Source organism: Hetaerina americana, unplaced genomic scaffold, assembly GCF_022747635.1.
Source record: "Hetaerina americana unplaced genomic scaffold, ioHetAmer1.1.p SCAF_6, whole genome shotgun sequence".
NCBI classification, from domain to species: domain Eukaryota; kingdom Metazoa; phylum Arthropoda; class Insecta; order Odonata; family Calopterygidae; genus Hetaerina; species Hetaerina americana.
This window is the reverse complement of record NW_027287205.1, coordinates 58,278,905-58,297,065: the sequence shown is the minus strand read 5'-3', so window position 1 is coordinate 58,297,065 and position 18,161 is coordinate 58,278,905. Positions and strand designations below refer to the sequence as shown.

Below are 18,161 nucleotides of genomic sequence, written 5' to 3'. Positions count from 1 at the left end.
TGGTGAGCTCAACTTTCAATGGGAATCGTAATGGAATTTAAAGAGACGAACCGGGGAGTTCAAAACTTGATTTCCTATTGGCTGCGGAGAAAGGTTAATGAAATTAAATGAACCGAGAAAACTGCAATTATCGAATTCACTGGCGCATAAGTAACAAAGTTACTATTCGAAATTAAATCACGGAAATACACCGCGAAGAAAGCTTATTATATTTTTATTTCAACAACCAAAACTAAGTACAACGGATAAAATTCTTTCCCCGGTTATTGAACCACCGACCCGAATTCCATTTTGATTTAACAAATGCGGTATTTGAATTTCAGTAGGAAGCTAAGTGCATCAAATGTCAACAACTTCCAAGTCGAGTTAAGAGTTGAAAGACTATATGAAAGGAGGATAGAGGGAAAGGTGACAATGGAGGACTCATTTCCATACTTGGTCGCAAAACAAACTAGAGTTAATTAGTGAATGAAAGGATGAATACATCACAGCTTCTAACTCATTATTTGTCGTAAGAAATTAGCACGGATAGGCATCACCTTCCCCAGACCAAAAACACCTTAAAAAAGCGAAACGATCAATTGGGGAAGGTTAGGAGGGAGGGCGAGGGAGTGGGTGGATGAAGAAACTAGATTGCCGTCTCGGGAACAGTGACTCTGGAGCAAGGCTGTAGCGGTAATGTGTCGTCGGGGGAGGGGGAGGTCCCTGTAAGGGTTAGAGGAGGGAGGGGGCGGTGCAGAGATAACCGAGAAGGCAAGTAGGGCGGAGAGCGAGAGAGCCGATAAGAAAGGCAAAGGGGGGAGGGTGGGCGGTGGGGCGAGTGAGTTACCAGGGGGAGAAGTGGCTAATAAGCCAGAGAATTGATGCAAATGAGAAGGTTAGGCGAGGAGCTTTAGGGTTGGGGGAGGGTCGGGGAAGGTGGGTTGCCGGACGGGATGGGGAGAGAGGGTGGCAATGAAGGCGGGCGTGGAGAGTATGGGATGGAGGAAGAAGGAGCGAGAGAAATGAGGGAACGGCCTTAGTGGAAAAGAGGGCGGGGCCTGGGATCGTGCTCTGTGGTACACGAGGTAAAAGGGGCAACTTGGGAGGAGAGAGGAGGGATTTTCTGCTCGCCGGAGAGGGGAGGGGGAGAATGGAAAGTCTTCAAAGTTACACGAGAAAGGGGAGCAGGTTTGAGTACGGGAGTGGGTGGAAAGATTAGGGAGGGGATGGGGAACCAAAGGAGTTTAAGTTTAGGGGAGAGCCCGGCGAGGGCTGGGTCGCCCAAAGGAACTGGAAGGGGAAAGTAGGAGGTTTAGTAAGGATTTTGTCTCGGATGAGGGGAGAAATGAGGGGAAAGGGTGGGAAGCGTTCCCTTCATTCTTCCCCCCTCCCCCAAACCGACCAAAAACTCTCCCCCATACCACTGCACACACATACACACACCGACCCTCCAAACTCTGCTCCCCTTACCTCTATTTTCCTCAGAATCTCTCCCACCTCGCCAATTGCATTTACACTGCGCTCCAAAGAACAGGAGCATATTACCCGACGTGATGTGGAGGGAGAGATTAGGTTTTGGGGGGACCGGAAGGGGGTGAGGGGTGGGAAGGTAAGGAGGAAATTGAGGGAATAGGAATGGGGGTGGATAGGAGGGTTTAACAGGGACGGGCGATGCGGTGTGTGGGAGGGGGGGGGGGAAGATATCCAAAGGGAGCGTGTTGGCAGGCGGCAGGTGCGATGGAGTGTAGGGGGATAAAATTAAGGCTTCACTCGTTTTTTTTCCCTCTTCCACTGCTCCTTCTCACACAAAACCTTCCACCCCTACCCTTCACTCACCCCTCCTCTCACCTCCCTTCCTCTCTAGCTACTTGGGAGGGAGAACAAGTAGCGCCGCGCGGCTGGAGATCTGGGAAGTACCTACTTACGTCGTCGTGGTCGTTGACGTGTATACGTGACTAGAAGACAAAATGATTTCCTAGGAGCCAGACGCCCCCACACCTCGACCCCTTTGCCCAGCCTCACTCTATCCGGTATCGCCACCCTTCTCCTCCATCTTCATTACCGTAAATGAGAAAGAAGACGCCCTGCGGGAGGTACGGATTTATCGGTGGTATCTCAGGTCTTTCGAGTTCTGGAGGGGAGTTCTCATGCCTACATGTATCATAATTGAGCTCGGAAAAATATCAATGTCACTCCAAAACGAATCTTTTCTTAAGCGCTAGTACACTAACAATTAATTGAAAACTTATTTACCATTATACTCCAAAATTAAATTAAGTACATTATAAATTTATGCAGTCACACTCATTTAAAGTTAAGACTGTAGTGAAGGAATCCTTTTCATGTAACAACGGTCAATGGGAAAATTTAATTAATATAAAACAAGTTATTTATTATTTTAATTTCCTGGAGCCTTCGGATTCCAAGAACACAGCTGAACGTTCATTGAAAATAAGAAAAACATTAGATATGTTTTGAATACCAAACTATACTGATGCTGAAAATTAATAGATGCATACATAATACAACAGTCATTTGAACAATCGGGTTTACTCAACGAATAGCTATTATTCAACAGTAAACTTGGAGACAAACCGAGAGGAGATCCATCCACCAAGTCGAATCACGACACATTTCGTGGATCTGAAAAATTTTTATTCGTGTACTTTTGAAATTAAAAATTCCTAAATACTAAAATGGTACACGCAAAGAAAATCGACTTCAAAATCTAGCCGAGTGTAAATACAAGACGCAAAATAAACGCTCCATTTTCCAGAATAATGCAGAAGCACAGGAACGGGATTGAAAAATTAATTACGCCCACCGTGCTGCCACTGGTTCTTTCTCATAAATCACTCAAATCATTTAACCGGAAAGGAAAAAAATTAAAGACAACAAGAAAGGTTCGCCACATTAGTTTTTCTCTCTCAATAACTCCTTCAAGATTTTCCCCTTTTAATACCCTGCAACACCGTTCAAACATTCCAGTCACGAGATACGAATGAAAGACGTTTTTTTCGTGCATGGATGCAGGAGAGAGGGAAAACAAACACGGACATTAATCCAAAAGAGACTCATTTTTCCCCTCAAGACGGCAAACGAAAAAAAACAAAAAACAAACAATTCCGAGTCCAAAATTCCTCGAAAATATATTATTTTTCCTCTTTCGATTAGTCCGTGAGACTCAGCACCCACGTTTTCCCATCGGAAACCAATTATTTCCCCCTCTCCTCCTCAAAAGAAAACTTTCCGAGGGACGAATTACACGATAAAATGCACAGGGTCGTAAAAAACATCTTCTTCTGTCCCCCGGCCACTCTCCCTCTCTCGCCTTGCAGTCGCCCCACTGTCGCTGATATAATACAACGCAAAAGAGGGAACGGGCCTAGACAATGCTGTGAGCACGGTTCTTGCTCCATCTGGCAGATCAAGCTCAGTTCTAACCTAATGCCCTTTAACGTCTCCACGAGTTCTCAAGGGCTGCCAAATCTAGCATGAAATACCCTGGCCGTCGAGACCACTTGTCGTGAACCCAAAACAAAAGTCACAGGGGGGAATGTATGATGCGAAACTATCGTTGTTCGACCTAAGTTTTCCCTGGAGATTTGAGAAGGAATTTTAAAATAAATACTCGCAATCCTTAAATGATAAAAGGAAAACAGAAACTCTTGCATTGATTCTGGCGATAAATGAACCAATGTCTACTTTAGACGCTGGAACGTTTGATAAACATTGAAAAATGAATGCAAATTAATCGGGTTTCCCAGATAATTAACATTTCAGCGGAAAACTTCACTTGTAAATCTAACTATGACTAGAATAAGAGATATTGCGCTTTACGAGTAAATAATCATAAATACGAATTATAATCCGGAAAAAGATTCAAAACCAAAGCATTTAAATATACTTTAAATATAATGCTTTGCGAGATGGAAGATCACAAGACATATCCCGATGAAACTTTTTCAAGTTTTTTACTCAATGTAAGTATTAATTTGCTTACTTAATTAACTTGCACCAAGATTTACGCGACTTGTTATTTGGCAGCCGAGGATTAAAGCAAGTAACACTTGATAGAAATTAAGATTTTTAAACATGCATATTTCCCTATAGTATCTCATCAGGAGGGAAACCTTACCCAAAGTCCTATGGGCCCAACTATAATTCCAGATATCATGGAGAAGTAAATTCTATTTGCTCGGCAAGACAGTTAAGAATGATTCACTCTTCTCTTAGTACAATGGAATAATTAAATCAACCTCCTATCATGTAAAAAATACAATTGGAATCTTTGAACTTGATGGTGAGAGAGAGTGTTTACATGGCGTGAAGTTTATTGGAATTTAAGCAAGTATTGGAATGGAAGGAGAGAACAAAGACTTAAGAGGTCTTGGAAATATTATTGGAGAAGAAAGGCGTATATCAGTGAAGAGTTTTATCGAAGTTCTGAACTTCTCCCCGCCCGCACTTAAAAGGGAATAATTAACATTTTCACTTACAGAACATCGGATTTGCTCGAGTAGGCACTCCATGATTCTTTCTTTTTTGGAATCTACAGTTTCAAAACTCAAAAGAGAAATCAGTGAACAGGAACCTTTTTTGACACACGCCGATTATGCAAAAGAATTAAGCGGATTTCCGGAGAGTGGAAGCAGCAAAAGTAATTACGTAAATTATTAATGATAGCTCGAAAGTTAATAATTTTGAATTTGGAGCTCATTAAATAACTCTCTTTATGTCTGACCACACAAATAATGACTAGGCTCACCAATACTGAGATGTCGTGTTAGAGTAGCAGGCAGTTCTTTAGCAGCTTAAAAATGCAATAAATGAATGAATCGTTAACAAGTACTTCTCCCATTCATGTTTCTTAAGAATTAAACAGCAATTAACACTGATTATAGGCATTCGAGAAGGCATTTTTTTTAAAGATTTTACAATTAAGTAATTGTCTCAAAAACTAAAATAAAATTAAGATACCTAGGTAAACGTGTTTTTATCATAAAACCGTCGTTACAATGATGTCCCACGTACGACCCTTAACAGTTTTCCTGGTAACCCAAATCATTCACATTGATCGGAGGCGGTAAAGAGGGTACAAAAAAAACCCTAACATTACGGGGATAGCAGCTAATCCGAAAAACTAAATAACAGGCTAAAGGGCAAATTAAGAATTGCCTCATATACCAAATCTGCAGCATGGATGAGATCGTTATTTGCAATTGAGTGGTGCTTCCTTTGAAAACAAGACGGCCACCTTCCTACCGCTCGAAAGGAAATAACCCCATCGAGATTTTCATCAGAAACAGACGAATTTTTTTTTCAACGCTGGATAGAACTTTAATGGCAAACGAGAAAAATCTCAAGCCCTAAATTAAATATTTATGTTTTTCGTCGACCTACCCAGTAAGGAGTCTTTGATGCGATCCGTTGTTGACTCGAGTTAATGCAAATCAAATAAGTCTTCGACTCAAGAGGGTAAATGATACACGAATCAAAATCAAATAAGTACGCAAATGCGGTGTTGGGGGCCGAATAGGAGGTGGAATGCAAATATGAATTTATGAGAAATACGTACCGAAATAAACAGGGAAATTTTGAGCGACGGGAGGCAGAGAAGAAGCAGAAGGAACGAAACACTTTTAAAAAAAATCCGAACATTAAACGCACCGACTATTTTTCCTTTTTATTTATAAATTTCGAGAAGAAAACAGAATCCTGAAGTTTGGAGACATTTCTGGGAATCATGGAGAGTGGAAAAAAAACTCTCCGTATTATCGAGGAACGAGATCTTTGCAAATCCAAGACGGTGATAACTTTTTGCTGACGCATTCCATTTTACTTCCATTGATTTTTTCCCCTAAACTTTCAATTGGTTTCTTTCAAGACTACTAACGACAACCCTCTCCCGCACGGGTTACTTCCTTTTCCCTCGGTAAACCCTCGAAACTATTCCTTCAATTAATGAACTATTCCTTGTTCTGAAGAATTGATGGATCTTCAAGAAATTCATTACTTTATATTTCAATGTTACTGTAAACATCAACAGTGCACGAAATTGGATGTGAGTACAACGTTAAAAACATGTCTAGATATAACATCAAATAAAACTAGAAACCCAAGTACACTCAACTGAATTTAAAATAGCAATACACAGGCAAATGTTAACAGAAAACAAAATTAAAATCGCCGCAGATTTGCATCGGCGCCACTCATTTCAAACATAACTGAAAAACCCATTTCACTCATGTTGTGAAAGTCAGTCATGTGTCAAAATACAATGCTCGAGGATGACACCACTTTGCACGGGAAAGCAGAAAAACGTTACATTCATTACACACATATCCATAAAATTTAACGAAGCCTCAAACCAAAAGTCAACACTTCACAATCGGATGCCTGGCTTTCGATGACTTCTCACTCCGAACAACCCTTTGCAATAAAACTCTATTTACCCTCTTCGAGCACCCACTTCTCACGCAGCTTGTAGACACGTTCTTTTTCCCAGCGAAAAATGTTTTTTTAACTCTCCCCATTTCAAGGAGGCATGCGCTCAAGCTCATGAAACGTCATGGGCGTAGGAACGTTCCTTCGAAAACCAAACCGAAAAAACATATCTCGAAGTAATCGGGTCGCATGACACGCGGAGGGAACGAAACAATTGACGTCGCTAGGTTAATAAGCATCTGCCATCCTCCGGAGTTGCTGAAGCTTCAATACCTCTCCTGTTAAGCAACGAGAGACCGGAGGAGGGAGGAATAGATAGCGAGAGAAAGAGAGGAAGGGGGAAGAAAAAAAATTTGCGGAATACGAGACCAAATCCGCGGGACTAGAAGCCATTTCGATACGCTTCGTTGGGCATGCGACGGGATGAAGACGTATTCTTTTTTCCCTTCCCCCCGTTCCTTTCCGTGCATCGATCCGTCAGGGTGACACAGAAAGATGCCGGAGCGCCCCGGTTGGGCGGAAAGGGAAGCTGTGGGCGCGAGACGACGGACGGCGACAATATGCCGGCGGAGGGAGGGGTTTGTGTGTGTGTGGTGTCTATCCATCTGCCTGTGTGTGTGTGTGTGTGTGTGTGTGTATAGCGTATAGTGTGTGTGTGTGTGGTATAGCGACTGGGGGTCGCAGCGGGGAGGGGCCACGGGAGTGGAAGGGGTAACGACAGAAAGGACGAGACGACACATAATAAAGGGCCCTCCAATGAGAGGATTAAGAGGGCAGGACGGAATCAAAATTATCGATACAGACGCGTCTATATAGTATATCGAAAGACTACCCGTGAGATAATTTGATATTTAGATTCAATATTATCGACACCATTTTTCATCGAATCAAGCACCTGCGTGGATTACGCCGATTATTTTTCTCCCCTCAACTCCCACCTTAACTCTCGCAATTACGACCCTAACACTCCCCTTCCTTTGCACATGATTATGCCACAGTATGGTGAAACGTGCCATGACCTCTAAATAAATCTGTACCTAGCGTTTCATTCAAACACGAATGTTTTATCTTCTTTTCTATCGTATCCCCGCATGCCAATCTAGGTCTAACTCCCGAAAAGGAATTCCGCTATGCGAGCCTTTTCATTTTAAATATTCATTGGAAAAATCTGAAAAACTTACTCACCATGTGAAAAATAGGAAAAAATACTGAAAATCCGGAAGAATTCGATTATATGAATACTCGTAATTATCAACCGAAAATTATCCATATGGACTTATATCGACGCATATTACGTAACTCATCCCATGAGAGGTTTGAGGGGATAATAAGAGGGGCACTTAAGGGTAATATGCGGGTGTGACGAGTGTGAGTTGATGTGAAGGGGAGGGAGTGAAGGCGATGAAACTGGACGGAGAGGGCAAAACGTGATCCGAAGACATTTTTGGACAAGCAGGTCCCATTTACCGCTTAAACCTAGAGCTGCTATCGCGATCAGACGGAGAATATTCCAATCTGCGAATGAGGATGACCAGGCATAGGAAAGTGCAGGTCAGTCTGTTTGGTGCGGTGAAACGCTGAAAGGCACACGAATTGACAGCTAAACCGACTTACCACATGACTCTCTTCGGGTGACAGGATCTTCAAAGACTGAGATTCCTTTGCACAATCCCAGTAAATACCCGCCTATTTTCCCACACGTATTTAAAGACGCTTACGAATTGGAATCCCACGCTGGGCACGCTATCTATAGCAAACGAGGCGGAAGAAGTAGACCACCGCGAGTTACAATGTGAATCGAGCCCAAAAAAATGATATTTAAGTCATATATGACACACACTAATGAAGAATACGCACCTAATACACTTAAAAATAAACCGAGAAGGCAATTCCGCGGAGAAAAAATCACGTACATATTAGCTATTGTTTAACTCGAACGTCAGAGACGATGAAGCAACTTGTCAGTGCTCCTCACATCTTGAGTCCGTTTCCAAACATCCGAATAAAGTACTAGAAATGACTTTTACTCCCAATACAATACACCGAGAGAGCTTTCGAGACGCGTGGGAGTCGAAAACTCCATCCCACCGGCGCCAAATTAACAACATTTGTCCCATACGCCCGTAGTACCGAATATTCATGCACCCACCCGGACCCATGCACCCAAATATCATTCATTTCATCGCAATACGACAGAAGTTCAAAAGGCCAGGATTCCGAAAATCACGGCACTCTGAACACATCGACGAAAGAATAATTACGAAGCAAATTTGACCACCACTGAGGGAGTAGAGCTATGGATGGCATTTGATGAGACAGTAAGGGTTAAGGTTTGGGGCGGGGGAGTGCAGGCAGTAAGCAGAAACTAGGACAGAGCTTCCTCCGTAGGACAGACCGGACGGTCTGAACGGAGACGATGAAGGGGAGGAGTAACAATATAGCCTTGATACTTACATGCCGCTCATCCGCAGAGTTCAGGCCTTCTCGTGACGAAGCGGGGCAATCCGAGGCAGACGAGGAGGCGAGGGTGATGATGGAGACGGTGTCATGGTGTCGATTTGATTGCAGAGATGAGGCAGGATGTAGTCGTGGGGACGAGGGAGAAATGGAGGCGAGCAAAAGAAAAGGGAGAAAAAAAAGAAAACGTCAAGTTAATAAAACGGTGTTGGCAGAAAATATACTCGGGTCATCATTACTTTTTTTTTCTTTCAACTTATCACAACACTCGGGGAGGGAACGTGGGAGAGGGAAACGGCAAAAGATTTTGCGAAAACGGAGATGGGAGCGAATGGACGCGACAAAAAAAAAAGCGGCGCGCGTGAGAAAACAAACAAACAAACATTTCTCATTTTATTTCATGCTCATGAGCGCTCGAGTGTTCGTAAACGCTCTATGGCGACGTACAAACATTTAAAAGCACAGATGTAGATTTGTAAAAACATTAGAAACACAAAGAAAGGTCACTCACGGATGTAGTTTCGACGTTTCGACGGCACGAACGTCGTCATCGGATTCTGATGACAACGGTCGTGCCGTCGAAACGTCAAAACTACATATGTGAGTACCCTTTCTTCGTGTTTCTATGTTTTTAAAAATCTACATCTGTGTTCTTATATATGTATGTATATATATATATATATATATATATATATATATATATATATATATATATATATATATATATATATATATATATGTGTGTGTGTGTGTATATATAATATACAAACACACACACACACACGCACAAAACTATAAGGTGGAAAATAGATCAAATCTGCGTCTGATACGCCGAACTGACATCATCGGAAATAAAACTATATTGAACGAAAATATCTCAGCTAACGGAGGAGTGATAGAAGCTAAAGTATTAAAAGAAGAAAAAAATGAAAATCATATTTATTGATATGAGTCCATCGGAAGGGCCGGACTTTAAACAAAAGCGAGAGATATCACAACGCGCGAAATGGAGTACCAGTCTTAAGCTTCGCCGGCATGCAAAAATGAAGAGAATGCCCACAGAGAGAAATAAAAAAAGGACAATACACACACACACAAACGTATATACAGTAGGAGGGGAGCGAGAAAAAACGCCAGAGCAGGCCCTCGACAAAATAATGACGAAAACACAAAACCAAAATAACGAGACGGGAGAGGAAGGAGGGCAAAAAATAAAAATGATAGGGATGCTAAGGAAATGATTTATACCATGGGGCGGAAAACAAAACATGAATAATTGAAAGGGCGTGAAATGACACTTCCGAACTTGAAAAAGCATATTTATTTATATTTACAGAGATATATACTTATGCTATATATTATATCCATATATATTTATATAGAAAATGCATTCTTATACGATGCCATGGATGAGAGAGGGAGGGAATGTGGATAAAAAGTGTAGCTTAATATATATATATATATATATATATATATATATATATATATATATATATATATATATATATATATATATATACACATATGTATACACACATACATACATATATACACATATTTTTTGTGTGTATATACATATATATATATGCTCGCGCACACACCTATAAAATGAAAAATTGAGATTGGGAGCAGTAGATATGGAGATGCGGGAAAAAAATAAATACATATACTTACGGCGAAGGCGGAGGAAGGAAAGAGGGAGGGGGAAGTGGGTGAAGAATAAAAAGGGAACCCCGAAAAATAAAGTTGGCAGAGGGAAAGGAGAGAGGGAGGAGGAAGAGAGAGAGAGAGACAGAGAGAAAGAAGGCGAGAGGGGAAATATTTGCGCGGATATATACGGGAGTCGATTGGAGCGCACACAAGAACGTGGGGTGGGGGGTAGGATGAGGCATATTGAAGGGGGAGGAGGAGATGGGAGTTGTTATGAGGGGGGAGGGGGGTTGGAGTAAGAGAGTGAGGGGATGGGAGTGAGGCGTGCGGCGAGAAAACGTGGAGAAATGGCAGGCCCCGTGGTGATGGAGAGGGCTCGGGGAGAAAACGGTCGGGTTGGGGGGTGGAGGCCAGGGAGAGGAGGAGGCACGGGGACGATGAAGATATGGGATCGTGCGGCGGGGAGGAAAGGTATGGGCGGTGGATGGTCGGGAGTGCGGGGTGGAAGGGAAAGGGGGGAGGAATGAGAATAGGCACCGTTTTTTTTTCGGGGGACGGAGCGGGGTTGGGTGGGGGGGTGGAGCAGTGGTGTTGGATTGTGAGTGAGCGAGCACGGGGGTCCTCTGGGGTGGAAAAGGAAAGGTTTTTCCGAGGGGAGAGGAGGAGGGAGGGTGGAGGATGAGTTGTAATGCACGCGACAGGAAGGATTTCGGAAGGTTCCGAGTCGTGGAGGGAGAGTGCGGAAGGAGGGGGTATTGGATGAGGGAGGTCGGTCGGTTTGGCGCACAGGGCGAGGGCGGGCGGGGAGCGCGGGGCGGGGGGGTGGTGGTGTAGGGCTCGAAAATATGTACATAATGGGCAGGGGAGGACGCGGAGAGAAAGAGAGATTTCTGAGTGGGAAGATGCGAAGTGGTTAGGAGGGCGGAGTAAGAGTAGTGGGGCGGGAGGGGTTAGAATGGGACGGAGGTGTTAAAGGGCCTGGGAAAGGGCGAAGGGGAGAGGGAAGGAAGAGGGTGGAGCGGGGGGGAAGCGGACGGCTGTGGAGTACGTTTGTTCATCGCAGAGTTCCCGGATTCCACGGCATCGGTGGAGTGTGAGGCCGGGTGGAGGAGTGGGAACTTGGTAAGGGTTGGATGGGGGAGAAAGAGAGTGGGGAGTTGGGTTGAGTCGAGTGGGTGGACGGTGGAAGGAGGGGGAAGGGGGGAAGGGGCGAAGGGCGCAAGGGGATGGAGGTTTTGGGGGGGGGTCGGAGGGGGAGAAGTCGGTTGAGTTCCGCAGTAGTGGCGCCGCGGGGTGGACGTTGCGCGAAATGAAATGGAAAGAGAGAAAGAAATGTGTAGCACATGAATAAACGAGGCAGGAGGAGGAAGAGAGGGTGGGGGGTGTGTGGGGGAGACGGGAGGTGGGAGAGGCGGGGGGGGGGGGCGTGTGTTGGCGGAGGGAGTGAGAGAAGATTCCAAGAGGTGGGGCTTTTTTCGGGATGAAGGGAAAAAAATGCGGGGAGTACGAAGCACTCGCTGCAAAGCACCACGGCTCAGGAAAGAGGAAAATAAAATCTCTCCCACTCCTCCCGACGCCACCCTTCCCCCAGACTCCCTCCCTCCTCTCCGCCCCCCTTCCCGCACACCACTACACCCTTTCAAGTTATTGGAGTAGAAGTGAGTGTGTTGCGAGAGGGAAGTTGGGTGAGCCTCGGGAGGGAAGAGTCGGGGAGGGGGGTGGGCGGGCGCGGGGGAAGAGGATGGGGGAAGGAAGGGGGAGAAGAGGTAATGGGGATGGGATTTTGAAAGGAGCACGGGAAAAGCGGACGGAGGAGGGTGGGGGGGGCGAGAGGAAGAGCGCGGCGGAGGAGAAGAGGGATAAAAAGGGGAGAAAGAGTTGGGAGAGAGAGGAAAAGACCACGAAAACAGAAACGCGAAGAGGCCTGTGAGAGGAAGAACTGCGAAGTAGGGAAGTATATGGAAAGTTAAAAAAATAAGAAAAATAAATGGGATAAAAATACAACAAACAGATTACGGCCTACGGCACGTAAGAGGGGAGGGGCGAAGGAAGTGAGAAGGCGGAAATACAGGGCGATGCGTTGTATAGAGAATAAAGTGATCGACTGCTCGCCTTTATTTTCTTCTTCATTTTCAAGTCTCGACGGAGCAATTTATAGTAACCCTGCCGTCACGTAAAGGCCTTAGCGCCTTTAACTGCGACTTTACGAACCGCATAACCATTTTATGCGCGGGAAATCGAATGAATGTAGGGCGGAAAATGCGAGAGGAAAGGCTGGGGAGACGGTGGAGGACAGGAGTTCAGAGATCGGTGGAGTGAACGAGTATACACTTAAACCCGACGACAGCTGCGGTGAAGAGAGATTTGGCCTTAAACAATGTGCACTGATAATGACAATAGCTGAATTTTTATTTGAATAATTGTATTAGGATGATCGGTGGTTAGTAATAAACGATTCTTACGATCCAAAAACTAAAACGAGGCTTGTTAAAACGCAATGGCCGCCGATTTTTCATGTAACCATAGTCACAATTTTATATTAACGTATATGACTTCATAACGATCGGCTTCAAATCTTAAAAAAAATGAAAAAAAATCGAATTTCATATTATCCTCTCTGCAACATTAAATCTCCATGGACCCGAAACATGGCTTAAAGACATGATACCAAGAGAGGCAGAAATACTTGCGACACAAGGAACCCTAAGGGGTCTCCAACTACATTAAATCTTGCAGTATTTCCTGCCATTCTCAGGCTACATTTATCGATGGACATTTCAAAAACAATGTGTTCCTGACGGCTTTTAAGAAGCAGGAATGAGCTCGTCGAAGCGGTGAATAAAGAATAATATTACACTGGAAGAGAAGCGAAACTACCACATTCCGGTTGAGGCAAGAGGAAGGAAGGATGGGGGAAGGGAGGAAAAAAAAGGTGGGGATGTATATGACGGTCGAACGAATGAGACGAGGCAAAGAGAGAGCGCGCAGGGGCGGTCGGGGCGAGGGGTGGAAGATATATACCCGGGGTATCGGATATGTGGGGAGGAGGAATGGAACCGTGAGGCAATGGGATGGCGGTGGAAAGGGTGCGGTTTTCGAGGATGATGTATCCGAAAGAAGTGTACACTGATAGAGGGGGAGGGCGAAGGAAGTGTAGCGGGAAGGGTCCGGCGGCGGGAGGACTCGTGTGTGTGCGTGTGTGAGCGGGGAGAGGAAAAGCAAGCGGGAGAGGTCGATTTTCGGGATGTTGGAGAGAGCGAAGTGGCGAAGGGGATGAGAAGCCGAGGAAAGGAAAGGAAGACCTGGATCTCTCTCGCTTTAATTTTCGCGGATTTTTCCCATCTCCCTCCTCCCACCCCCAGAAGACTGGAAAAATACACGCAAACTACAGTTTTCGGCGGCGGCGGTGGTGGTGGTGTAGATGGCGGTCTATATGCGCAAGGGGAAGCGTGGGGGGGAGGGAGGGAATGGGATGAAGTTGTGGGATTGGAGAAAAAATAGGGAGGGACAGAATGGGATTTGAGGAGGGGGGCGGGAGACGGAACGGGGAGGGAGGCGGGAGAGCAGGAGATTGGATCGCGAGAGCGGGATTGGAGTGTTGGGGGGCGGGGGAGGGAGGGAGGGGGTGGGGGTTGCGACGCCGCCTCGGGAGGATGGGGGTGGGGTGGGGATGGTGCGGCGGCTGAGCACTCGAAATGCGGGAATCGGGGTTTTTGTTCTCTCTTTCTCCTGCCTCCACTTTTGGCGAGGGAGAGGGGGGCAGGGGGGTGTGGTGGGGGGGGTGGGTGAGAGGGAGGGAGTGTGCGGAGGAACCCGCGGGGGTGAGGCGGGAATAGGTGCAAAATGGCGTGCGGGGGAGGATGAGACGTGAGGCTGAGGAGATGAAACCGGATCCGGGGAAGAAGAAAAAAAGCGAGCCCTAGGGGGGGTGAGGGTGACGGTTGGGGAAGGGGACGAGGTGCAAGTCGCAGCTAGAGGAGGAGGGAAAGAGACGGGGCCGGCAGAATACATGGTAGAAAATATGGACGTGTGGGTGCCTAGGACGGAGAAAATGGCGTCGGAGCAGAGAGAGGGTTCCCAGAGGGTGGAAATAAATCAGACAGGAAAAAAAGGAGAGGTGTGTAAGGAAACAAAAGACTCTGGGGGTGAGCACGGGTTTTTAAAAATTGATTACGGATTTGCCAAAGCGAGGGACGAAAAGGATATAGCCATAGTAATCGCGTGTATAATATACAGGGGAACGTGAGAGGTAAATAAAGGACTCACTCCAGGTTTAAAACAGAAAGTGGAATAAAACAGTAATTTGATAGGACATCATAGGAAATTAAGGTTAGGAAAGGGAAAGGATCTGGAATTGATGAAGTCGTTTTTGGGGTAGCTTATTAAAAATTAATGGACGTTAATTGCAAAAGAAAAGACGACGTGGGCTATGAGGGGATAAAACAAAATTAATAAGTCTAGAGTCATTTTATTTCTGCATAATTTTCGAAATTACGCGTCTGCTTGTGCCTCCGGGAGACAGCATGAAAAAGCATAATGGTAGCAAAAACCTGAATAAAAGATGTGATACTGATGTAAATTAAGGAAATTTAAACCAATCTACAATCAGCAAGGTTAAAATACTCTTACAGCTCTTAACCTGGTACTCAATAAAGAATAAAAAATAATGCCATAACACTGATTGAAAATTCTCGTAAAACTGACGGTGAGATTATTATTCCCAACGTTCAACTTTTATAGCGATATGATTTTTTTGCATCGGGAATGCAAAATCTTTTATCAAAGTCTTTCAAAGGTTTAGGATGAAATGGATTCTCTGAAACGCGAAATACTTCATTATGCTACATTAAAAACAAACGAAACACTGCTGCTATCATTTAATATGAGATAATTTCACTTCGATTTGGGGGGGGATCCAAAATTTTGACATGCAAAATAATACACAAAATCCATGAACGCGGGGACATATTTCCCAAACCTTTTGCCGTTTCACCAAAGGGACCAAATATTAGTGGAACAAGAATACAAAGACATCTAAAACAATAATACTTACAAGTTCACATCACAAATATTTTAGTGCTTATATTAATTAAGAACACGTAAAGAAGCTAGTGAGTAAATATGGACAGAAATACATGCAAAATATTACCAACGAAAAAAATACATGATACGCGACACATGGCTGTGATCTGAGCACCTACTGTTAAGAATAAGCGATGTTGGAACTGGCAGTTCATGCTGAAAAAGGATTAACGAGTCCCAGGAGGAAAGCAAAGTCAGGCATGTGAAAGGAACAAAAATCTACAAATATATTCCACGGTAATTCTCAAATACTGCTAAGACCATCATCCTCGTGGTGTAAGACGGGCAGTGCGGTTCCAACTCAAAACTCAAATTGGGCTAACCATGAAAATTTCTTTTTTGCATTGCTTCATTACCAGATGACTTAGCCCTTAACGGCTGATATCGACTATGTAATTGCGGATTTGACTTTGAAAGGAAGTGATAGAAATTCGTGGAAACCAAAGCCTTCGAACTTTCCCAGCTTTACTTAAAGACTCTGTGACGGGTTTCACCATAAACATCAACCCCCAGCGTTACTCCAATTTAATGCCCTATAAATCGCACTTGAAAGTCTTGAAATTGAAGACAGGTGATCGATACAACTTTTCTCACAACCCGACTCAAATAGTTAATTTTAAACGCAACTATTCATCGCCATGAAAAAAGTAAACAAGAAAATAAGTACTGCCATAAATTCAGCATCCTTGCACGACAAGAGACGTTGAATATGGGGTCTCAATGTTGTTGAAATCGATGTTACGTACAAATGGATTCGGGATAATGGAATTTTCAAATGATATGTGCCAGAGAAATGGTTAACGAAGAAGGCCGAGAACATGAGCTTCGTGAAGATTACGCAGACGCCTTCAAGGAAAAGATTTCCAAGAAAGCTAACGGCAAGAGTCGAAAACCAACAAATAAATAAAAAAACAATATGTATTGGAAGGTGGACAGATTACTTATTATCCCACTTATCAACCAAAAAGAAACACTTCTGGGGAAAATTAAGACAGTCGTTGGCCGGGTGCAATACGCAGGTCACGCAAGACATCTAAAAGAGGGGGATGAATATTGATAACTGTCTATACTCGAAGGACCGTTAACAGACTAGCATCGGAATTCTGAATTAAATTTTCTTTCGTAGCAGAACACGCGACGAATTGAACACACGGCCAAAAACATCTCATCTCCAGCGGGGAACCGAACGGATATGGGTTCCCGGGTAGGCCTCGGGTCCGCAAAAATACACTTATCACACACGACGAATGGCGAGAAAAGACGCTGAGCGGAGGACGTGTTCGGGAATGGGGGCGAGAGACGACGAAAGGGAAGGGAATACTGGGGGACTGGAAGAAAGAGGGAAGAAACGGAGAAAAGAAGGGGTGGGATGGGGAGCGAAATGGTGGACGGGGGTGGGGGAGAGAAGCGATGGAAGAGGGAAGGGGTTGGGGAGGAGGGTGTGAGTGTGGGTGGGTGAGTGGAAGTACTGGCTGGATAATTAGAGCCAGCGAGATGGCTTCTCCAACTTAATTTCCTCAAACCCTACCTCGTCACTTCCCGCAAGTGGGTGAGAAGGGTGGGGGGTCGCAGAGGGCGGTGGGAGGGTTGGGTGGATGGAGAGCAGTGTCTTGGGGAGACGGAGGAGCGAGGGGAGGGGGGCGGCGAGGGAAGGAAGGAGAAGCCGGGAACTAAAGACATTAAGTAAGGCGGCAGGGTGGTGGCGCCACGGTTGGGAGTGAGGAGGAAGACGGGTAAAGGGACTTTTAGAGGGCGTAGGAGGTGAAGCAGGGTGAGGAGGACGGGAAAGGGGGCGGCCAAGTTAAAAGGGTTCGAAATTAAGACGAGGGGAGGGTCTGGGAAGGAGGGAATCACGTGAGTTCGCAGAGACACACGCACAACCGCGCGCGCGCCCTCGATCTAGCGTGTCATTTCGCCCCTAGATCGAGGGCAATGTAAGAAGGAAAGGACAAATTTAAGGGTTTTACGTGAAGACGAAGAACCATCTTTACCTCCCGCCCCGATCTAAAAGTTTTTTCTTTGCACTCCAAAAGAGGATGTAGTAGAAAAAAATGTGTAACAATATATATATATATATAATATATATATATATAATATATATATATATAATATATATATATATATATATATATATATATATATATATATATATATATATATATAACACTTTTTTGAAAAACTCATGGACGTGAAAAAGAATGGATATGAAGTCAGAACTAGTGGACAAAGACAAAAACACAGAAACATACAAAAATGAAAAGAAACTCACTAGGTTTCGGATTTTCGGTGGTCCACGCCACCTTTCTCAAGAAAGAGAAGGACATAACTGGGGAAAAAATTTAAAGCTTTTTTTTCAAGGGAGAGAAGGAAAGAACTGCTAGGTTCAATTCTGTCCTTCCCTTCCTAGAGAAAGGTGGCGTGGACTACCGAAAATTCGAAACCTAGTGAGTTTCTTCCCTTTTTTGTGTGTTTCTGTGTTTTTGTCTTTGTCCACTAGTGCTGATTTCATATACATTAGAAATATAAATTCATATAATTATTAT

General features: G+C 44.5%; 1 protein-coding gene across 2 annotated transcripts in view; it reads right to left on the bottom strand.

Annotated features, from left to right (window-relative positions):
• Positions 1 to 18,161, bottom strand: part of LOC139694955 (transducin-like enhancer protein 4) — a 485,346-nt gene that overhangs the window by 24,453 nt on the left and 442,732 nt on the right. For both annotated transcript variants that reach the window (XM_071593486.1, XM_071593487.1), the window contains exon 9: positions 8,884 to 8,909. In XM_071593486.1, coding sequence (XP_071449587.1) covers positions 8,884 to 8,909 — 26 coding nt within the window. The remainder of the gene's footprint in view (positions 1 to 8,883; positions 8,910 to 18,161) is intronic.